This window comes from Pipistrellus hanaki, assembly GCF_964339955.1.
Source record: "Pipistrellus hanaki genome assembly, chromosome: 8".
NCBI lineage: Eukaryota > Metazoa > Chordata > Mammalia > Chiroptera > Vespertilionidae > Pipistrellus > Pipistrellus hanaki.
In genome coordinates this window covers 21,731,027-21,752,616 of record NC_140510.1, presented here as the reverse complement: position 1 = coordinate 21,752,616, position 21,590 = coordinate 21,731,027, and the positions used below count along the sequence as shown (strand labels likewise).

Here is a 21,590-nt window from a genome sequence, read left to right as displayed (position 1 = left end):
CAAGATTTGCAAGATTTATGATGCCTCACCTGTCATTTCATGAGAAAATACAGGGATGACTTTTATTCAATTAATCAGATATCTTAACTGTCTTCTCTTAGATACATGTGTATTTTCCAGGCAACAAAAAGTATGGAACTCATCTTTCTTTACTTGTTTGCACCACATTCTTCATCATGACTAGTACTTGCTCAACAAAGTTTTCATCCATTATAATATTGGTCATGGAATAAAATATATAAAGGAGGATATAAGAGTCAGACTACAGAGGGTCAAGTGTGCCATTCTTGCCAATGGACATAAAGATAAGAATTCTTTATAATTTTTAAACTTTGCATTTCTGAATCAAGCTGTAAACTTATTACAACAAAAATTCAGGGAAAGAATTGTAGTTCTTATATATCTAAATCACACAAAAGCTAAAAAAAAGAGTAATAAATGAATTGAATAATAATCCTATATAATAAAAGCCTAAAATGCAAATTGTTTCCTCAAATGGGAGTTTGACTGCTCACTATGATGTGCGCTGACCACCAGGGGGTAGCACAGAACATGGTGGGTGTCAGTGACGTGGCACTGGCAGCAGGTAGCAGTGGAAACTCTTCGGTCCTCCATGGGCCCCAACAAGAATGGAACGAGGTTGGATGGGGAAGCAGGTGAGAGGGTGGTGCCAGCCAAGGCAGGTGCGAGTGGGGGCCCACTTACCCTGCTGATCACCCCATAGATGGCAACAGATGACAGCGGTGGGGCCAGGGCCACCACTGAGCCCCCAGGCACTGAGGGAGCTGGGTGAGGGGCCTGGCCCCAATCAATCGCCCAGCAGACAGAGTCCAGCGGCCAGCAGGCCTCAATCACCCAATTGGAGCTGGCCCTGGCCTGGGATGGGGAACTGGGGGTGGTTGAAGGTGACCAATCTCTAGTGGCATCTGGGCTGGGGGCAACAAACTCTCGCTGGCTACCTGGGGGCAGGGATGATGGGAACAGACGAACAGTAAGAATGTGGGGTGTCCACCGAGTTCTTTCTCACTCACTCCCCCTGCTAGCCTCCCCTGGGATCCCAGGACTCACATGCCAGAGAAGCCCCCATGCTCAGGTGCTAGGCACCCGCAAGGAGCCTATCCTTCACCCCTGTGGCCTCTTCTGAATAAGCTGGGCAGTAGCCACTGGGTCTGCAGACGATGGTTGCACTCTCTGTGGATTCACTCAGGAGCTGGCATACAAGGCAGGCTGGGATAGAGTGCCCTACCCACCCAGCTTCTGTGCAGCACCACTGGGCAGCCCAGAGGCCCACGCTGTGCCCCTGCCCACAGCATGCAGCCGTGTTCACCTCATCTCCATGTGGGGACTTAGGTGCTATGACTCAGGTGGAGAAGGGCACACAGGGTTCCCGGGGGGCCCAGAGGTCAGCTGGGACCTGCCCTTCCAGGCCAGATGCTCACACTTCAATTGCTGGCCAGACCTAGGGAATTTCATGCACCAGGCCTCTAGTGATGATAATCTAGAAAAGCCTAAGCAACCATCACAACCAAATGGATGACTGATCAGGCTGTGTAGGGTGACCAGGTTGGCAGGGAGGTTAATGAGAGGCGACCAAATGACTGAGCAGCAGGCTGCATGGGATGACCAGGCCGACAGTGGGAGGGGGGAAGTTTGGGGTGATCTGGACAGCAGGCAGAGGCAGTTAGGGGCAACCACCAGGCCAGCAAGGGGGGCAGTGAGGGTCGATTAGGCCAGTTAGTAGAGGCAGTTAGGTGTGATCAGGCAGGCAGGCAGGTGAGCAGTTAGGGACCAGTGGTCCAGGATTGTGAGAGAGTGCAGGTTGGGCTGAGTTGACCCTCTCCCCCTTGCTGTGCATAAATTTTGTGCACTGGGCCTCTAGTAATGTCATAAAGACTGTTTTAACTCTGAGCCCCAGTACAGTGAAATTGTTAGTAAGTGGCACTGCAGTTGCAAGCCAATGTCAATGGATAAATTCTTGATTTGTAAAGTACAGGGGGTGTATGAACAAGCTGCCAAGATCAGAAATAAAGTCTTGATAGCAGAGTCCATACTCTTTGTTTGCCTTGAGATAGACCTGGAGACTTAAACATTGCAGACTGGTCTCTCTCAGGGAATTTGACATAAATCAACCTGGGGTTAAGAGCATTTGAAATTTTACCGCAAATGTAGCTCTTCTTCACATTAACCACCATTTGTAATAGGTTTAATTACAGCTAAGTTCAGTATGCTGAGAATTGCAGTTATAGTACTAATTAAGCTTTAGAGTCTTAGGGCTTTGCCAAGTTCTGGACATTTGCTAGTTTCTGAAACCTTTTTAAGTATATTTAAACATTGGAATTTTTACAAGAAAAAAGCAAAAAATAGTTTTTTGCTGAAAATAAAACCATAGGTTTGTTATAGTAGTGCAATATATCAAAATTGTATGTGAATTTGGACTTTTTATTTTTTTAAATATATTTTTATTTATTTCAGAGGGGAAGGGAGTGGAAGAGATAGATAGAAACATCAATAATGAGAGAGAATCAGTGACTGGCTGCTTCTTGCACTCTCCCCACTGGGGATCAAGCTGGCAACCCAGCCATGTGCCCTGACCAGGAATCGCAAGAACAGTAACTTCCTGCTTCTTAGGTCAAAGTTCAATCACTTAGCCACACTGGTTGGGCAATTAGGCCATTTTTATTTTTTCTTTATATATATATATATATATATATATATATATATATATATATTTTATTGAATTTTTACAGAGAGGAAGAGAGGGATAGACAGTTAGAAACATCGATGAGAGAGAAACATTGATCAGCTGCCTCCTGCACACCCCCTACTGGGGATATGCCCGCAACCAAGGTACATGCCCTTGACCAGAATCCAACCCGGGACCTTTCAGTCCACAGGCCACTGAGCCAAACCGGTTTCGGCAACTAGGCCATTTTTAGATGACTCTTTGGACCTTGGCTAAGCAGAGTACTTTTCATATTATTTTTCTTGATAAATATTTGTTCAACTTCTATGTAGTGTACTATATATGAGAAACAATAAGCCTTTGTTTCATTTTTTAAACATAATTGATTTAAGGCTTTTTCTAAACCATCTAGTCTTGATTTTATTTAAAAAGATAATTTTTGCTATTCAAATATTAATTTTATTAAGTTTTACTTAAATGAATTATTGTAAATTGTAGACATTTTAAATAAATCAATACTGAAGCAATTTGTAAGAGTTAAAATTATAAAATTCAGATTATCAAAGATTATTGATGTGTAGAACTCTCTAGCCATGGAATATGTCTAAATATGTGCTATTTGAAAACTAGAAACCAAAAGTGCCAGAGTAGAAATTGATCAGTGACATTGAATCTAATGCCCTGTTCCCACATTTTATGTTTTAAGGCAATGAATAGATTAGATAGATAGATAGATAGATAGATAGATAGATAGATGATAGATATACCTTGTCCTAGTGTGAAATCTTTTCATGTCTCATTTATCCATTTCTGATTTGTGAGGATTTGATTACTGATACAGTAAAATACTTTAAAAAATATAGTTAGTAATGGATAATAGTTTAAGTGTAGATAGCGGTTAACATGTTCATAGAATTAAGGTGCTCTTTAAAAAAAAGTGACTCTCTTTTAGGGACATTATCAAATACAGAACTGATTAAGCAATCAAACTCTGCTCTGGTTTCAGAGCGAAATGTTAGCCATTCTGCCACTCAGTCTTCCTTTTATTATACCTCATTATTGTCTCTTTAGATTCGTTCTTTCTGTTCCGAATGATTTCCTGCCTTATGGCCATCTAAGGAACATAGTGGAAGGGTAAAGAATTAATTAAAGTTCTAATGGTGCAATTAGCCGTAAGTGTGAACTGTTAAAGCATTTCCTCAGATGTTTTATAGCTTGTGAGACATCTTCTTCACCTCAGCCCATGAATACTGACCACCTGTTATCTATTACCATAACATTATCCAAGCAGACTGACAGAAAGCAATCTGGTCTCTAGTGATGGGACTACTGAAGCAATTGACAGGCGGTTTCCACGAAGGTAAACTGTGAAAACTAAATGAGATGGTAAATAGAAACGCAGGCAGGTGTTTAATGGAGAAATACTATTGAAACTACCCAGCAGCTGTAAAAATAAATGTATTGTTTATATGCATACTTTTATGGTATTCAGTTTATCTCAGTGTTTGAAGACAGTAACTTGACTGAAATTCTCTGCCATACATTTTTAATTACTGTCTGAGCTCAAAACGAGTCAAGAAGCCTAGTGCACTCTCTAAAGAAAGTATGTTGTTGTAAACACAAGTTTGGTGGTGTTTTTAAAACAGTTTTGGTTTAAAATGCAAACGTGGGTGGTGAAGCTTTACACTAAATAGATACTTTCTCTTAAACGTGAAGAAGTAAGTAAGCTCAGAGAAGAAATAAGTTACCTGGAAGGGAAAGCATGAATTAACAGATTTCATTGAACCAAAAGCTATTTGTTGCCCTAATGTCATACAAGATTTCTTCTCAGTGCTGAATAACTTGAATTTCTAATATGACTTCCTCAATTATTGATTTGTTGCTCGTCTGTTCTGTAAGAAAGTCAGATGAAGATCAGCACGACAGTGTTTAGAGGCTGCATCTCATCTGTAGGATGTAATCCATCTTTGTTAAGTTCTGTAAAAGTGATAGATGGCATTTGGCAGTGTAATGATGTGATCACTCTACCAGCGCCTCTTTAAATCATAAGCTGTTGCTTTCTGTTGTGTAGATATTTAATCAGTTATACACCCCATTACTGATTTAATTCAGAATGCCAGTGGCAGGTGAATTATGTATTTGTGTATTAGTACCATATTGTATTAATGCTCCCTTCATGTAAGTGTGCTATTCATTTGAAAATCATAAGCTGATGCTTCATGGGTAGAATAAATTTAACTGAGATATTAGGCTTCTAACTTCAGTGTTTTAATTCACTGTGTCAGTGAGAAAAAAAATCTTTTATATCTCTGTGCTTACTTGACTCAGTGGATTATTTATAATATCAGAACTCTGTGAGTGGTAAAACATTATATTATTTTATGCCCTATTTACATACTGTTTAATTGTCAAATTCCAATAGAAGACTGAAAATTTTAGAAAATAATAAGTTTTAATATAGAAAATGCCAAAAGTTCACCAACATACCTATTTTTTTCAATTAATGTTGTTAATATGAGAGTGCAGGATTATTTTTATATATAAAAAGCTAGCTCACAATCCTCTTTGTAAGGGACAAATAAATTAAATAATTACTATTTATATTTCACATTCTGTCAAAAATATTATTCTTGTCTTTTTCTGCAAAATTTTCTTCATTCTTTCTCTCAAAAATATTATTCATGTCTTTTTCTTGTGGCATCCTTTTTCATTATTTACACTAACTTTAAATAATCTCCTGTTGATTCAAACTCCTTGGTACTTAGGATAAACATAAAATAAAAAAAGTTGAATACATTTTTTAATGAAGGTTAATGATTCTACATAATTTAGTGAAAGGGATTTTTAAAATTTATTATCAGACTAAAACATTCTTTCTGTCAACATTGCTTTATTCTAGACACTTAAGCAAAGTGGGTAATTGTAACATTTCCTGAAAGATAGCACCAAACCTTCCGGAAGCTTCCTGTAGCAAGTGTGTGGTACACTTAAGCAGTTGTGTAACTGGACAACCAAGGGGTCCAGGTTGCCTATCACTACTTCAGCCAATTAAGCAGAGACGGGGTTGAATCGTATATGAGCATTTGTTCCAATAATGTTGGCATTATGAGAGAGCAGCAGGTCATCCATAGAAATCTGCTCTGTACCCCACCATAGGCCAGCTGCTTATACTGGGTAAAAGGAACAAAGATTACATGGGAAGGTAGGAATTACAGGTATGGAAAGGTGGTCATGGGATAAGCACTACAGATTATGTCATGGGGATTAAGGGGGAGTCACAGAGAGCAGGCACATCTGGGACCAGGTTACAGGTCATAGGGGAAGGGGCTTGTGAAGAGCAGGTGCCTCCAGGACTGGGTATGAGGTTGTAACTTTTTCCATGATGTCAGGCAGTTCTCAGAAGGCGGATGGACAGCATTCTCATGTCAGCTCTTATGTCCTAAGGCAGGCGAATAATTCCCAACGAGATGAAAGCGTGCTTTCTCTAATCAGAAAAGAACAGTCACAGTTAACAGAGCATGATTAATATTTCTTATAATTATAGTTTATTTCTAATATTCTATTTCTGCCCCTAACAGTTGTGCGTAAAAAACACTTGCTGACTGACAGACTAAACAACATTTTGCCTGAATCCTTTGATCGTTACAGCCCATGTCCTTCTGTCTTAACTTCGTCGCTGTCATTTTTGATGACACCACATGCAGATTGTCTTGGGAGGGACAAATGGGTTTGCACTATTAATGGGGCTGGCTGCCTTCTTGTCTTACAAGATTCATTATCTCAGAAGACTACACCAACATTTTAAATATAATGTTCACTCTTACTCTTTAGAGTGAATATGCTGTGAAGAATGTTAGATTTAAAAAATCCAAGTGGAAGAAAGTGGGGAAGTCCCAAAGGGAAGAGGAAAAAGAAAAATTATGCTTTCTTCTGATAGGTTTTAAACTTATACTGCGTTTTTCTGATTGGTTTTAAACCTACACAAGAAATGTATGATGTTAAAAAATGCCTACATTGATGGTTGTAAACTTACACTGCAATATTCTGATAGGTTTTAAACCTACACAAAAAATTTATGATGTTAAAAAGTGCCTTCATTTAAGGCATAGCATAGTTATTTAACCAATCTATCATATTTGTTTGTGTGATACTATTTTTGTCCTAAGCACCATTCTTATTTTAATTCATTTCAAAGATTTAAATATCTTCTTCATTTTCTCTGTGAAGCATCTGTAATCTTTAAAGTGACAGAAAATTGAATATTATTTTATTTTACGTTTATGGTATTGAAAATCTCTGTGTTGGCTTAATAATGCCAGCATTTTTTCTGTTATACTTTTTCTAACAAACCATAAACTTACAGATAAATAATTTTATCTTTATATCTTACATGAAGCAGTTAAGGAACTGCTAGTTATTAATGCTATTTTATAAATGAGAAACAAGAAGACCTTCCTGGTTAGACTCAGTCCGGAAATAACACTGATTAGATTAAAATTGGTTTTTGGTCTTTGTTCAGGACTTTGACAGCCCTTGGGTCCCCATAGTTTTCAGTGACAGATTTTTAGCCATTCCATGCTTTTTATATCCATCTTTGCCATTTCTATCATTAATTAATGTCTTGAAAAAAATATCCTACCTAATAAAAGAGTAATATGCACATTAACCATCACTCCACTATAGCCACCAGCCACACCCACCAGCCACGCCCACCAGCCCATCAGAGCAAATATGCAAATAAACCTAACCAAGATGGCTACAGCCACGGAGAGCAGGAGGGAGGCTTCGGTTTCCCTGGCAACGGAGGAAGCCAAGCTTTCCTCTTGCTCTTGCAAGCCTAGGCCTCAGCTCAAGGCAGCAAAGTTTCAATTATAGAAGGTAAATAAATTCCAGATACCAGGGCCTCCCCAGGGGGCCATGGCTGGATTGCAAACCACCACAGGCTCCTCAAGCCCCACATCCCAAGGGAACCCCCACCCTGATCCAGGATACCCTTCAGGGCAAACAAGATGGCCCCCACCCATGCACCACGCCTCTATCCTATCTAATAAAAGAGTAATATGCAGATTGACCATCATTCCAACACACAATAACTGCCTCTTTGTGATCAAAGATCCTTTCCCCATGTGGACAGAAGATGGCCACCACAAGATGGCCAGCAGGGGAGGGCAGTTGTGGATAATCAGGCAAGCAAGGGAGGGCAGTTAGGAGGCACCAGGCCTGCAAGGGGATGATTAACCCTACAGGGGAGGGCAGTTAGGGGTTACCAGGCCAGCAGAGAAGGGAAGTTGGGGGCAAACAGGCTGGCAGGGAAGCAGTTAGACATCAATCATGCTGGCATATGAGTGGTTAGGGGGTGATCAGGCTGGCAGGCAGAAGTAGTTAGGGGCAATCAGGAAGGCAGGCAGGTGAGCAGTTGGGAGCCAGCAGTCCTGATTGTGATAGGGACCCAGAGGGTATACGCTGGGCTGAGGGACGACACCACCACACCTCCACCCCCGTGCACAAATTTTGTGCACCGGGCCTCTAGTTACTATATATGTGGGTATATATGTGTATATGCATACTAGTATATCTGTATATAGAAACATGTGTTGCACCAGTTCATGCACACATATATGTGTAATATACATACACACACTATTAGATTCTAAATCATTGTCCATAAAAGCTTATTGAGCTACAAAAACGATCCAGGCTGCAATTATAGTAAAATATTCACTTTTCAGATGCTTGAGAAGTGATTTATTGAAAGTACAGGAATCAGAGAAGTGATTTATAGGGAGTACAGGAATCTGCAATTGTATTTCATGCTCATTTCCATCAGAATAGCTACTTAGATGTCTTTCCATAACCCTTTACAAAGAGAAAATAAGCATTTCCTCACCCACATCACCATATATTTTTAGATTTTCATTTGTTAAGATCTTTTAAGTTCCACCGCCCGATTCTAACTCAAAATTATATGACTGCTATTTCAGCCTGGTTTGAGGAGACTACTTTCTTACCACCTTCCCGCCTGTCTATCCTTTCCCCAGCACTCCCAACCTCAAGCTCCTCAGAAAAGAAACCTACTTTTACAAAATTGTTTTGGAAAATAGCTGCTTTTGGAAGTAGAAGGGTTTCCTTTAGTTTTACTCCTGAAGTTACCTTGTTCTGAATATGAACAGATTTTCTGTTCTTTTTAGTTATTGTCTTTTCTAACTTTTCTGGCGTGGCACAAAAAAAAAAAATAATTTTCCTTTTTCTTCTACAAGGCCCATTTTGTTCTTTCCAAAGCCTTAACATTTTTGTACATATTGCATCTACCATGTATACAAACAAACAAACAAAAAAAAACATTACAATTGTTTATTTTTATCTTTTGTAACATCAAGCTTATTTAGACATTTCATATTTATGACTGTAAGTCCTGGATATTTCTATGAAACCCTCTTTTCTATGGAACTTGCTTTTAGTTTTGTATTTTTTCCTGTCTTATTTTTTCCCTGATCTTTTGAAACAAGACATTTCAGTAGTTTTCAGTGGATTCTCTAGTTTTCCAGGTGTTTAATTACACTATTTTCCAGAGTAAAGTTGCTCCTTACTTGAATTTTCAGACTATAATTTTATTTGTTTAGTTTTCAGTAAATTAAACTGCTGAAAAAAGATGTTGAGTTCTTTAGCAGTTAAAGGATTTAAGAAGATAAATATTCAGAGAAATGTGTACAGGTAAAAACTGCTATAGTTTGGTTGTGATTAGAGTTGACACTAACTATTTGGTAGTGTGTACTGGATATCAGATTGTTCATTTTGTGCCCTGGCTAGTACCCTATGCTGGTGTGTGATTTGGTAATAGCCTTAATAATCTGAGGAAATAAAAATGAAAGCCTATATATGAAAGCCTGTGTCTGAAAGTCATTTTATTTACTCATATATTTTTAATCCTCATTCAAGGATATACTTATTTTATTTTATTTTTTAAATTTTTGTTGACTTTCAGAGGGGAAGGTAGAGAGAGAGAGAGAAAGAAACATCAATGATGAGAGAGAATCCTTGCTTGGCTGCCTCCTGCATGCCCCTCACTGGGGATTACATTTATAACCAGGCAGGTGCCCTGACCAGGAATCAAACCTTGACTTCCTGATTCATAGGTCTCTTCCCAACCACTGAGCAACACCACATGGGAGAGAATATACTTATTGATTTCAAAGAAAAGGGAGGAAGAGAGAGTGAGAGAGAAACATCAATTGATTGCCTTCTCTATGTACCTTGGTCAGGATCAAATCCGCAACCAAGGTATATGCTCTGACTCAGAAACAAACTCACAGCTTTTCTATATCAGGGGTGGTGCTCCAACCAACTGGCCACACTGTCCATGGCCTGAAAGTTATTTTAGATAACCAACTTATTTTTTTTATTAATATGAAAAAAAGACTCCAAGTCTTTAAACTACAGAGGCAATAGTCTAATTTATAATAATAAATCTACCTGGAAATCTATGGCAATATACTCACATTAAGTAGTTAGAAAAGGGGAAATAATTTTTCCAGTTAACCATTTGTAAAGCATTTTAGTAAATAGAGTGAAGGGGAAGATAGATGCAGGTATTTAAACTTACTCTAAAGTCTCCACTGGCTGCTAGTTAAATCATATATATGATTTATTTATTAGACTATTATATATATATATATATATATATATATATATATATATATATAGAGAGAGAGAGAGAGAGAGAGAGAGAGAGAGAGAGAGAGAGAAACAGAGGAAGAAAGCCTCTTCTTTTGGACCTTACAACAACCCTGTGGCTAGACTCATAATAGAAATATCACCATTTTCCACATTGAACCTAACTTTTCAATTTATTGATGCTTGTTCTTACGTTATTCTATATGTCCTTAAAGATATCTCCGGGTCTACTTTAATAAATTATATAACATTTAATCCATGCATTTAGAGTGCACAGTTCAGTGTTTAGTCCATTGAGTTGTGCAACCATTATTACAGTCAATTAGATAATATTTTTATTACTACTCCCCCTTTAAAAAAAACCCATATCAATTAGTAGTTACTTCAATCTTATTTCCCCCATCCTCCCTAACCACTGAAAACACTAATCTACTTTCTGTCTTTAAAGATTTGCCTACTGTGAGCATTTCATGTAAAGAGAATTATAGATTAAGTACTTTTATGTGACTGGCTTCTTTTACTAAGTATAATAGTGTCAAGCTTCATCCATATTTTAGCCTCTATTAGACTTTCACTGTTTTTTATTGCTGGATAATATTATATTATATAGATGTGCATTACCACCTTTTATTCAGCTACTTACTCATCAGTTGATTGACAATTGGGCCATTTCTGCTCTTAGCTATCAATAAGAGTAAAAAAGTGGACGACCTTCTGGATGAACCTGGGGCTGCCAGGGAAGCCTGGGTCCTGGGTACCTGCCTGCGGCTGGAGGGAAGCCAGGGTCCCGGGTGCTAGAGGAAGCCAGTGCCAGCAACCAGGGGAAGGAAGGCATATTCCTACATGAATTTCATGCATCAGGCTTCTAGTTATGAATAAAATTGCAATGAACATGTGTGTACATTTGGATACATACTGTATTTCTGTTTCTCTTGGGTGTAAACCCAGCAGAGGGATTGCTAGATCATATGATAATTATATGTTTAACATTTTGGAAAACTGCCAGACTTCTCTCCAAAGCAGCTGCTCCATTTTACATTTCTACCAGCAATGCATGAGAGTGCTAATTTCGCTACATCTTTGTCAAAACGTGTTACGATGTTTTTTATTACAGTCATTATATTGGATGTGAAGTATGATTTTGATTTTCATTTCTCTGATGGATAACAACGTGGATCATTTTTCATGTTCTTATCAGGAATTTGTATACCTCATTCAATTCATATGCTTATTTTTTCCTTGGGTTATTTGTTACTTTATTGTTGAGTTGTAAGAGTTCTATATATATTCTAGACACAAGTCCATTAAAGCATTAATGCTTTGGAAATATTTTCTTCCATTCTGTGGATTAAATTTTTACTTTGTTGGTGGTGTCTTTTGAAACACAAAAGTTTTTAATTCCTATGAAGTCCAACTTGATTGCTTGATTGCTTGTCATTTGTTATTTTGGTGTCATGACAAAGAAGGCTGTGCCTAATCCAAGTTTATGAAGATTTAGTCCTGTAGTTTCTTCTAAGATTTTTATAATTTGCCTTTTATATTTAGGTCTAATATATATATTTACTGTGTGTGTATATAGTAATATATATATATATATATATATATATATATATATATCCTATATAATAAAAGAGAAACATGCAAATTGACCATACCTTCACTACAACCATAAGCCAAGACCACCAGCCAATCAGGACAAGTATACAAATTAACCCAACCAAGATTGCAGTTAATTTGCATATGTAGATCAGAACAAAGACTAAAGACAGCATAGGAAAAAGCCAAGAGCTGCAGAAGGGAGTGAAGCTGCAGAGAAGCAAGCAAGTGGGGTAAGGGAGAACAGTGAGAAGTAGGTGGGTGGGCCGTGGGAGAAGGGAAGGAAGCAGGCGGGGTGGCAACTGAAGCAGGAAGCCCTATTGCAGGAATTTTCCTGCAATGGGCCTCTAGTCTATATATATTATACTGAATATGTACATATGTTATGAGAAAAAAAATCCAGCATCATTCTTTAGCATATCAATATATAGTTGTTGCAAACCAATAATTGAAAAGATTGATTTTCCCCATTGAATTTTTCTCTTATTCTTGCCAAAAAGTAATTTTCCATAAACAATATGTTTTATTTCTGTATTATCAGTTCTCTCCCATTGATCTGTATATCTTTTCTTATGATAATACCACATTGTTTTGATTCCTGTAATTTTGTAGTAAGTTTAAAATGAAAAAGTATGAGTCACCTAACTTTTTCCTCCCAAGATTGCTTCAGCTATTTTTGGTCTCTTGCATTTCCACTTGCATTTTAAGAATAGTGCATCAATTTATTGGGAAAAATACTGACTGGGAATTTGGTAAGGATTACATTGAATTTAAATTATCTATTTGGGAACTATTACCTTAACAATATTGTATTCCAATTCATGAACATGAGCTATCTTTCTATTTTTAATCTTTAATTTCTTTGATTAATGTTTAATAGTTTTCCGTGTATACTTTTAAGACTAGAATTTTTTTTGGTAAAATTTTTTCTAGTTTTATTTCACTGTTTTGTATGTTCTGTTCTTTTACATTCTAATATAAATGGAATTGTCTTCTGAATGTTATTTTTGAATGTTCATTGAAACTGCTTAGAAATACAATTGACTTCTGTATGTTACTTATCTGCCCTGCAACCTAACTGAAGATTTTACAATTCTAATAGCTGTGTTTTTTTTTTTTTTTTTTTTTTTTTTTTTTTTTTTTTTTTTTTTTTTTGTGTGTGTGTGTGTGTGTGTGTGTGTGTGTGTGAATTAATTAAGATGTATCAATATGAAACATATCAACTCCCAATAGAGATCATTTGACTTTTTTCCAATGTGGATAATTTATCAATATTTCTCCCCACCCAACCCCCCTCAGGTTTTCTGACTAAATATTCAATACCAAAGCTGTATGGAAGGGTATGAGTAGGAATTATTTTCTTGTTCCTGGCCTTATGGGGAAATCTCTCACTTATTCACCACTAAGATGACACAAGGCTTGGGCTTTTCATAGATTCCATTTATCACATATTACCTTCTATTTCTAATTTGTGGAGAATTTTTATGATGAAATTGGGCATAAGAAAGGTTTATGATACATAAACCTTTAACCCAACCATGTAAAGTATAGGCTCATTGCAATGAGGGAGACTGAACACAAGAAGAGCTATAGTTTACCTGACTCAAGAAAGCAAGCAAGAAAGAAAATGAAGGAAGGAAGGAAGGAAAGAAGGAAGGAAGGAAGGAAGGAAGGGAGGGAGGGAGGAAGGAAGGAGAGAGGGGAGGGGGGGAGGAAGGAAAGAGTATTTTTAGGAAAGGGTAGAGGTTATACAAAATCTAAGGATTTAGGTAATGTTTTGTTAGGCTTAAAGTAAAGCATAGCCATGTGTATTCTGTGTAGAGTTCAACACCAGGTCTACACCATGAATTGGACCCAGTATCCTGTTTATCTGGAAACTACAAATTTACGATAGATGTGGAATGTTGCACCCAGAAACTTCTTATTTTAAACTCTGTGTCAATCTTCAAATAGAAAACTTTATGACACAACTTGACTTTAGAAAAGATGCCAGTGAATAGGGATCAGTACCCTCTCAACAGGAAGGCCATTATGGCACTTCACAGTTATAGCATGTTCTTGAGATAAGCATCATCTCTGTTAACTTTGTAGCAGTATTTATCTATAACTTTTTCCAGCCAGTGAATTCAATGTTTTGAATATGTGACTCTCTTCCAAGCACATCCTTTACTGCCATTTGCATCCCATAAGCTCTTACCCTGCCTTTAGAACGGTGTACAGGCAGGAAGGAGCTGCTGTTCATACTTCAGTGATGATCTCTATGAACTCTTCAGAGTAGCTGTAGAGTAGTGGTCGGTGTCAATGTGCCAGACTAGTCGATCAATTTTACCGCTCATTGCTGTGAAAACTAGAATTTAGCAAATTAGTTTAGCAATGATTCTGAGTTATTTGCTTGCCTTGTATCTTTGATGAATTGATCTCATCTTTTTACTTCTATCAAAGTACATTAGTACCTCATTCATGCTTAGCCAAACCCAATTACCTGGTCAAAGCAGGAGATAGGGAGGGAAGGGGACTCTTTTACTTTGAAAGTGTATGAAGTGAGAAGGTGGTATTTTTACTAGCTATTCATCAGACATATGGAGCTGCTGAATTAGCACTGTTAGAGCTATTTTCTTAATTATGTCTGTTCTATATCCTCAAGTTCCAAGAATGTTGAACTCTGTATTGATTTAGTCTGTTCAATATTTCAGGACTAGTTGATCAGATAGATAAGTATTTTACTTTAATTTTCAAACTGCATGATTATCTGCTACGACTAGTAATTCACAGCTCTTACTTGTTTGATTCAGGAACCTTAATGTACATACACCCCCCCCCCCCCACACACACACCTCATACCCATGCTCTGTTGCATTAAATTATCATAAAATGGACATAAATATCTTATGTTATACTAAGTAAAATATTTTTGGGATTTTTTAAAAATTGGCAGATATTTAATTGACAATTTGTTAATGATAAATACAATTATAAAGAAAGAGATATTTTTGAGAAAGAAATATATTGCTGAAATATTTTTAAATGTAGCATCAGATTATGATTAAGTGTACTGTCAGGCTGTCATCTATTACAGAGATTGTACATGGACAGGGAGGTGTATCATGTACTCTAGTAACCCTCAACCATAGAAAAGCATCAGCTTCTTCTCAATGGTAATGCCAAGTGGTTTCTTTCTAATTTGTAGAAAAAAGTTGCCATGAAGAACATCTGTCAAAGTCAGTTAAAGGGAAGGTACAGAGTGAACCTGGATTAATGAGTCTGATTTGCTTGAAATTTTTTAAGCTATGCCAATTCTCATTCTATCTGTGAATTTCTCATTTCTCATTCTAATGCTGCATATACTATTAATGCAGTTAATCATTTCTTAAGTGATTTGATATTGCAAAAACTACCATGGAATGTATGATTTATTATTTAATAACTGAAACACCTTTGGCCATTATCAGCCTCCAACCTACTCACTTCAAATAAGAACACATTATGATTCAGATAAAAAAAAGAGCTTAATAGGTTTTATTATGATTGTGCTTTATAATATTTCTTCCATCAACTCTGGCTTAAGTTTCCAATCTAATCACCCACATTATTTATTATAAATTGTTTTGTTGACTGTGTGAGAGGAGGCTACTTATGGTGAATTGCTGGTTATACAATTCACCCAGAGTCAGACAATTGAAAATGAATGAATCATTTGATTGGTTCCAGCTTAGTGTAGATTGAGAATAGTCCTAGGTACTTAAACTCATCTCTGAATAGTAGTGCTAAATAATATAGGCTTTTGGAAGCAGATGAATCTGCACTAAATTTTTTGCTTTAATTTTATTAGTTCTGTGACCATAGGTTTCAGTTTCCTTCTTAGGAAAAGATGAACAACAAAACCAACTTCACAGAGTAGATTTATACATAAGTGATGTATGCAAAACAAGTAACATTTTCAAGCAGAAATACAGTGTTCAATAAATGGTAGCTATTCATTTTTATTAGTGAAATTTTCTTGATTCCATGTAGAAAAAGAGGATAATGACAAAAGTTTAGTCTCATTAAATAAATCTAGTTCAAATGGCTTTAATATTGTTTAATTCCCACTAAATTCTATAGACCACCAAACTAAATATTTACTAATTTAAACTTTAAGATAACCCTTTTTATCTACCTACTAGTGGCCCGGTACATGAAATTCATGCATAGGAGTGGAGATCCCATCAGCCCAGCCTGCACACTCTCCAATTCAGAACCCCTGAAAGGATGTTTGACTGCTGGGGATTAGGCCTAAACCGGCAGTCAGAGATCCCTCTCACAATCTGGGACTGTTGGCTCTTAACCACTCACCTGCCTGCCAGCCTGGTTGGCCCTTACTGCTTTCCCTCTTGCTGGCCTGGTTGATTCAACTGCCTCCTCTGCTAGGTTGGTCACCCCTAACTGCCCCCCAACAACCTGGTCAACACCAACTGTCCCCCCTCCTCCTGCCAGCCTGGTTGCCCCCAACTGCTCCCCCACTGGCCAGGTCACTCCAACTGTCCCACATGCCAGCCTGGTCACTCCAAACTGCAGTCCCCTGCTGGCCTGGTCATCTCCACCTGCCCCCCCCTCTGGCCTGGTCACCCCCAACTGCCCTCCCTTGCTGGCCTGGTCATTCCCAACTGACCCCCTGCTAGACTGGTTACCCCACACAGCCTGCTGGTCAGTCGTTTGGTCATCCCTCACTAACCCCCTGCCAACCTGGTCACCCCCCGCAACCTGTGTTTGTTCATTCATCCAGTTGTTTTGGTCATGACGGCCCCTGGATTTTTATATATTAGGATTTTCTGAATAATTCCTTTCAGAGATTCCTTGAGAGAAAAACAACAGAAAGGTTCTTCCTACTAAATGTTAATTTCTTAGTATAATTGCTAAAGTATGCATATTTTTTCTCAAATTTAACATGCTAGCAGTAATAACCGAGGAAAACAGATAACACAAAAGAAAAAGTATAATAATTAAACTAAAGTCCTGGTGCACTACATTCATGCACTGGGGGTGAGAGGGTCCTCTCAACCTGGACTGGGCCTTCTTGCAGTCGAGGACCCCTTGAGGGATGTCCGCCTTCTGGAGGGTTGTAGGCATACCCTGCAGGTGCACATCCACCAAGGGGTCCTTAGCACTGCCACGGAGGTGGGAGAGGGCCCACCACAGCTTCTGCACTTACCAGCCATGAACCTGACTTCTGGCTTAGTGGCACTACCCCCATGGGAATGAACTAACCACCAGGGGCAGCTCCTGCTTGAGCATATGCTCCCTGGTGGCCAGTGCATGTAACAGCTACTAGTGGTTCCACCATTTCAGTTGATTTGCATATTAGGGTTTTAATATATAGGATATATATCCAAAACCTATATGAAAAATAAAACAATTACCCTATATTATTCTTGCACAATTTTATGCAACAATTACTCATTGTTCACATTGTTATTTGTATATATTGGAATCTACATACTACCATTTATCTTTTCTTTAACATTTAAAGTTTGGCTTAGCTGGCAATTCATTTCATTTCTTTATTTTTTGTTTTCTTGTCAAATTATTTGAATGGAATCAAAGAAATCCCTGCATTAACTTATTAAAACATTCTCTATCACTGACTGAGTTGCAAATTTTCTCTTCTTGATACTATTGCAATTTTTTATATGTTTGCTTTTCCTTGACATCTCCAGGAATAATATCAAGAGGAACTAATTATGACTTTACCTGATGGTATCTCTGCCTTATGATTTTCTAAAGTATCTCTAAATTGTTACAACTAGGTACTTTTTGAAAATTAATATTTAATATCCTGTATAATAAAAGCCTAGTATGCTAAGTGTCAGTAATCCAGTCAGCCATTCAACCATTCAAAGTGTAATATGCTAATGATATGCTAAGGCCACTCAACTGCTCGCTATGATGAGCACTGACCACCAGGAGGTAGACACTCCCACTGGTAGGTTAGCTTACTGCTGGGGTCTGGCCAATAGGGACTGGGTGAGAGGGCCAGACATACTCTGGAACCCTCCTGTGGTTCCTTTTTAGCTGGCCAGCCTCCTACATCCCTCCCCAGCCCTGATTGTGCACCTGTGGGGTCGCTCGACCTGGCCTGAACCCTCTCTCAATCCGGTTTGAGGGAGCCTCCCTTCCCCCCCTCTGAATGCATGAATTTTGTGCACCAGGCCTCTAGTATAAAAATAAAAGACAGCCACCATTTTCCTAAATAAATGTCAATTACATACTGAGTTGTTTTTTTTGAATGGGAAGATTCAGTCTTAAATGATGTTCTTACAAAAATCTGTTCCCATGAGCAGTTTACAGCACATTCTTGCTGTGTGTAATCAACTATCAATTATAAGCACTGCAAGTACTATAGTTTTATTTTAAATACGTTGTGAAGAAATGACCAATAAAATGTTATATATGTCCGAAACCGGTTTGGCTCAGTGAATAGAGCATCGACCTACGGACTGAAAGGTCCCAGGTTTGATTCCTGTCAAGGGCATGTACCTTGGTTGTGGGCACATTCCAAGCAGGGGGTGTGCAAGAGGCAGCTGATCAAAGATTCTCTCTCATCGATGTTTCTAACTCTCTATCCCTCTCTCTTCCTCTCTGTAAAAAATCAAGAAAATATATTTTAAAAAATATCACAATATGTATACATATGTATAGATGTTTTTTTTTTTTTATCTGTCCATAAGCCAAGTCTTTTGTAGACTAAAGTGTAAATGTATTCTTTCTTCCATCAGATGTGGGTTCTGTTGAAGGCCTTGCCTATCACCGAGCCTGGGACACACTGTACTGGACCAGCTCCACGACCTCCTCCATCACCAGACACTCCGTGGACCAGACCCGGCCTGGAGCCTTTGACAAGGAGGCTGTCATAACCATGTCAGAGGATGACCATCCACATGTGCTCACCCTGGATGAATGCCAGAAGTAAAAAACAGTGCATTTTTATTTCTTTAGTATCTTTATAAACAAAAGACTGTCCGGTTAATTTTAAAATGGACTAACTTTAAAAATAAAGATTTTCTTTGAAGTTATCTTTTCACAATTCATAGAACTAGTTTTTGTAGAAGCATTGTAAATGCGAATTAAGAAAATACAGACTCTTTGAATGTATGTATCACTTCCATTAGAAATCCAGTCAAAGCAAATTAAATAATGAAAGGGAATCCAGACAGTATTGTGCTGAAAAAGGCATATGAAGAAGATATTAGGGCTCAGTTGATTTAAATTAGAATTTTTTTTGGGAAAAAGACTATTAACATGAATTGAAAAGTAAAAGGTGTTTTTGTAATTAATTTAGTAATATTAACAACTGGAGATCTTTCCAATTAAAATACTGAGAAAACAAACAACAAAACATCTTGTTTGCTGCTATATTTTCAACATTTGATGTTAGACTACAGTTTAAATAGTCCACACCTGTCGATGATATAATGTACAGACATTTATAATAACACTTACAAATAATAGCAAGAGAAAATACTCAGGCTATAATATGGAGCAAATATAAAATGATAAATTTGAAAAAAGTCATGCTTTTTGAAATGCCATAGAAAGTAATTATAAGGAAACTGGGGAACAAATTTGGCTTGGGGAAAGTAAAAATTAATTAAAATATATATCTACACATACCTACCTACCTATGGTGTTCCATTCTCATTTTATCATACAGTATGGTAAGATATTTATTAACTACCAGAAAATATTTTATCTTTAAGTGAAATAAGTAAATAAAAGTCAGACCAATCTGGCTTTCACTGAACAGAAGTTGAAGAGGTCTTTTTAGGTGTGGTGAGGAAAATCAGAGAATAAAAAACAATGACATGAAACCCTGACTATTTGAGAGAAGAAAGAGCTACATAAATCACTCAGTACAAGAGGAACAGAATCTGGACACTCTTAAAGAGCTGGAAATACATTTAGACTTATTTCACTTAATTGAGTAACTTCATCTTATAAATAGAGACTCTGAAGGTTGAGAGATGAATGCTGAGAAGAGGTGGACTTCTCAGAGTTTGGTGATTTAGTTCAGATGGACCCAGGCCTTCGGGTGCCTGGGCTACAATGTTACATTGCCTTTAGATGACTATACAAATAAATGATATATGCAGTATTGCTTAAATATGAACTCTTATTTCATATAGTTTTTCCTTGTCAGTATTTATTAAGCATACTTTTTTCAAATATTTAAAGCAGTCTTCCTGTTGGCTTCCCTCCCTTCCTCCTACTTTCCTTTATTCATCCCTTCCTCTCCTTTTTCTCCCTCCCTCCCTCCCTCCCTTCCTCCCTCCCTCCCTCCCTCCCTCCCTCCCTCCCTCCTTCCCTCCCTCTCTCATTCCCTTCCTCGTTCCCTTCCTGCCTCCTTTTCCTTTCTTCCTTTCCTCCCTCCCTCATTCCTTCTTTCCTCCCTTTTTTCTTTTCTTCCTACCCTCTTTCTTTCCATCTTCCATCCTGAGCATTAACACCCAATCTTCTAATAAACTCTTAGGTACAGTCTTATAGATAAAAAACAAAAAAAGGGGGGGGAGTGTTTCAGTAAAAGTTGGGCTTGGAGATTGGAATCTGCAGTCTCTCCACTCTTCCAGTGACCTTGAAGGGCCATAGAATCCTAGGATTTTCTCAAAGAAGAGTTTGACAAAGCATTCTATAAAATCTTTAAGTAACAAATACTATGTTTAAAGGTTGATAACCCCTGGGATTTCAGAAACAATATTGTAATTTATAGAAAAAGCTCATTGAGAGAGAAGAAAACAAGATATTAAAGAAATAGTAGTATAGGACTTTAATAATTGTATTTCTCTAAAACATTCCAACAAAGCATACAGAATTTAAAAAGCAAACCTGGAAGGAGAGGGAGATTTTGATTTTCAACAATTGAAGAAAAGTATAGGGTAAGAACAATGTCTAAAATGGTCATATTGGACCTGCTGAAAATGATATTAATAAGTAAGAGTATATTTTCAGTTATGAGAAAATTTAAGATGATGGTTTTATACATGGTTATAATAAATCCTTACTGTGCAGAAAACTGACTCAATTTAATTACTCTTTGAGAGAATACATTGAAAGTTGTTTTCCAGAAATAGTTTCCAGGTTTCATTTTTTTAATTGGAAAAATATGCATGCAAATATAGTATATATTTCCCCTTATTTACCTACACTTCCTTAAGGATCAGAGAATATGAAAACTAATTTTGCTTCTTTGAAAATAGTTTGATGTTGCCATGTTTCCACTAATGTTTTTAATGTTAATGAAAATTTTAATTTATTTTTACATTTTTTAATTTAATTAGTTTAATGTTTTGGACCAACTGGAATGAACAGCATCCAAGTATTATGAGATCTACCCTGACGGGGAAGAATGCTCAAGTGGTTATCAGCACAGACATACTCACTCCCAACGGCCTCACCATTGACCACCGTGCAGAGAAACTTTATTTCTCTGATGGCAGCCTAGGAAAAATTGAAAGGTGCGAATATGATGGGTCCCAGAGACATGTAAGTTGAGAATTTCTTGATTATAAAAGTAAACATTTGAAAAATATATGCTTTATTCTTGCCTACAATATGCATATAAAGAGATTTCAAAATAGGTTAATTGTTTGAATCAGTCCATTAAATAATG

At 37.4% G+C, this 21,590-nt stretch overlaps 1 protein-coding gene across 1 annotated transcript in view; it reads left to right on the top strand.

Moving 5' to 3' along the window:
- Nucleotides 1–21,590, top strand: part of LRP1B (LDL receptor related protein 1B) — a 1,553,318-nt gene that overhangs the window by 1,239,933 nt on the left and 291,795 nt on the right. Inside the window, exons 42-43 of the mRNA XM_084892846.1 lie at nucleotides 18,703–18,892; nucleotides 21,259–21,463. Of these exons, the coding sequence (XP_084748972.1) occupies nucleotides 18,703–18,892; nucleotides 21,259–21,463 (395 nt within the window). The remainder of the gene's footprint in view (nucleotides 1–18,702; nucleotides 18,893–21,258; nucleotides 21,464–21,590) is intronic.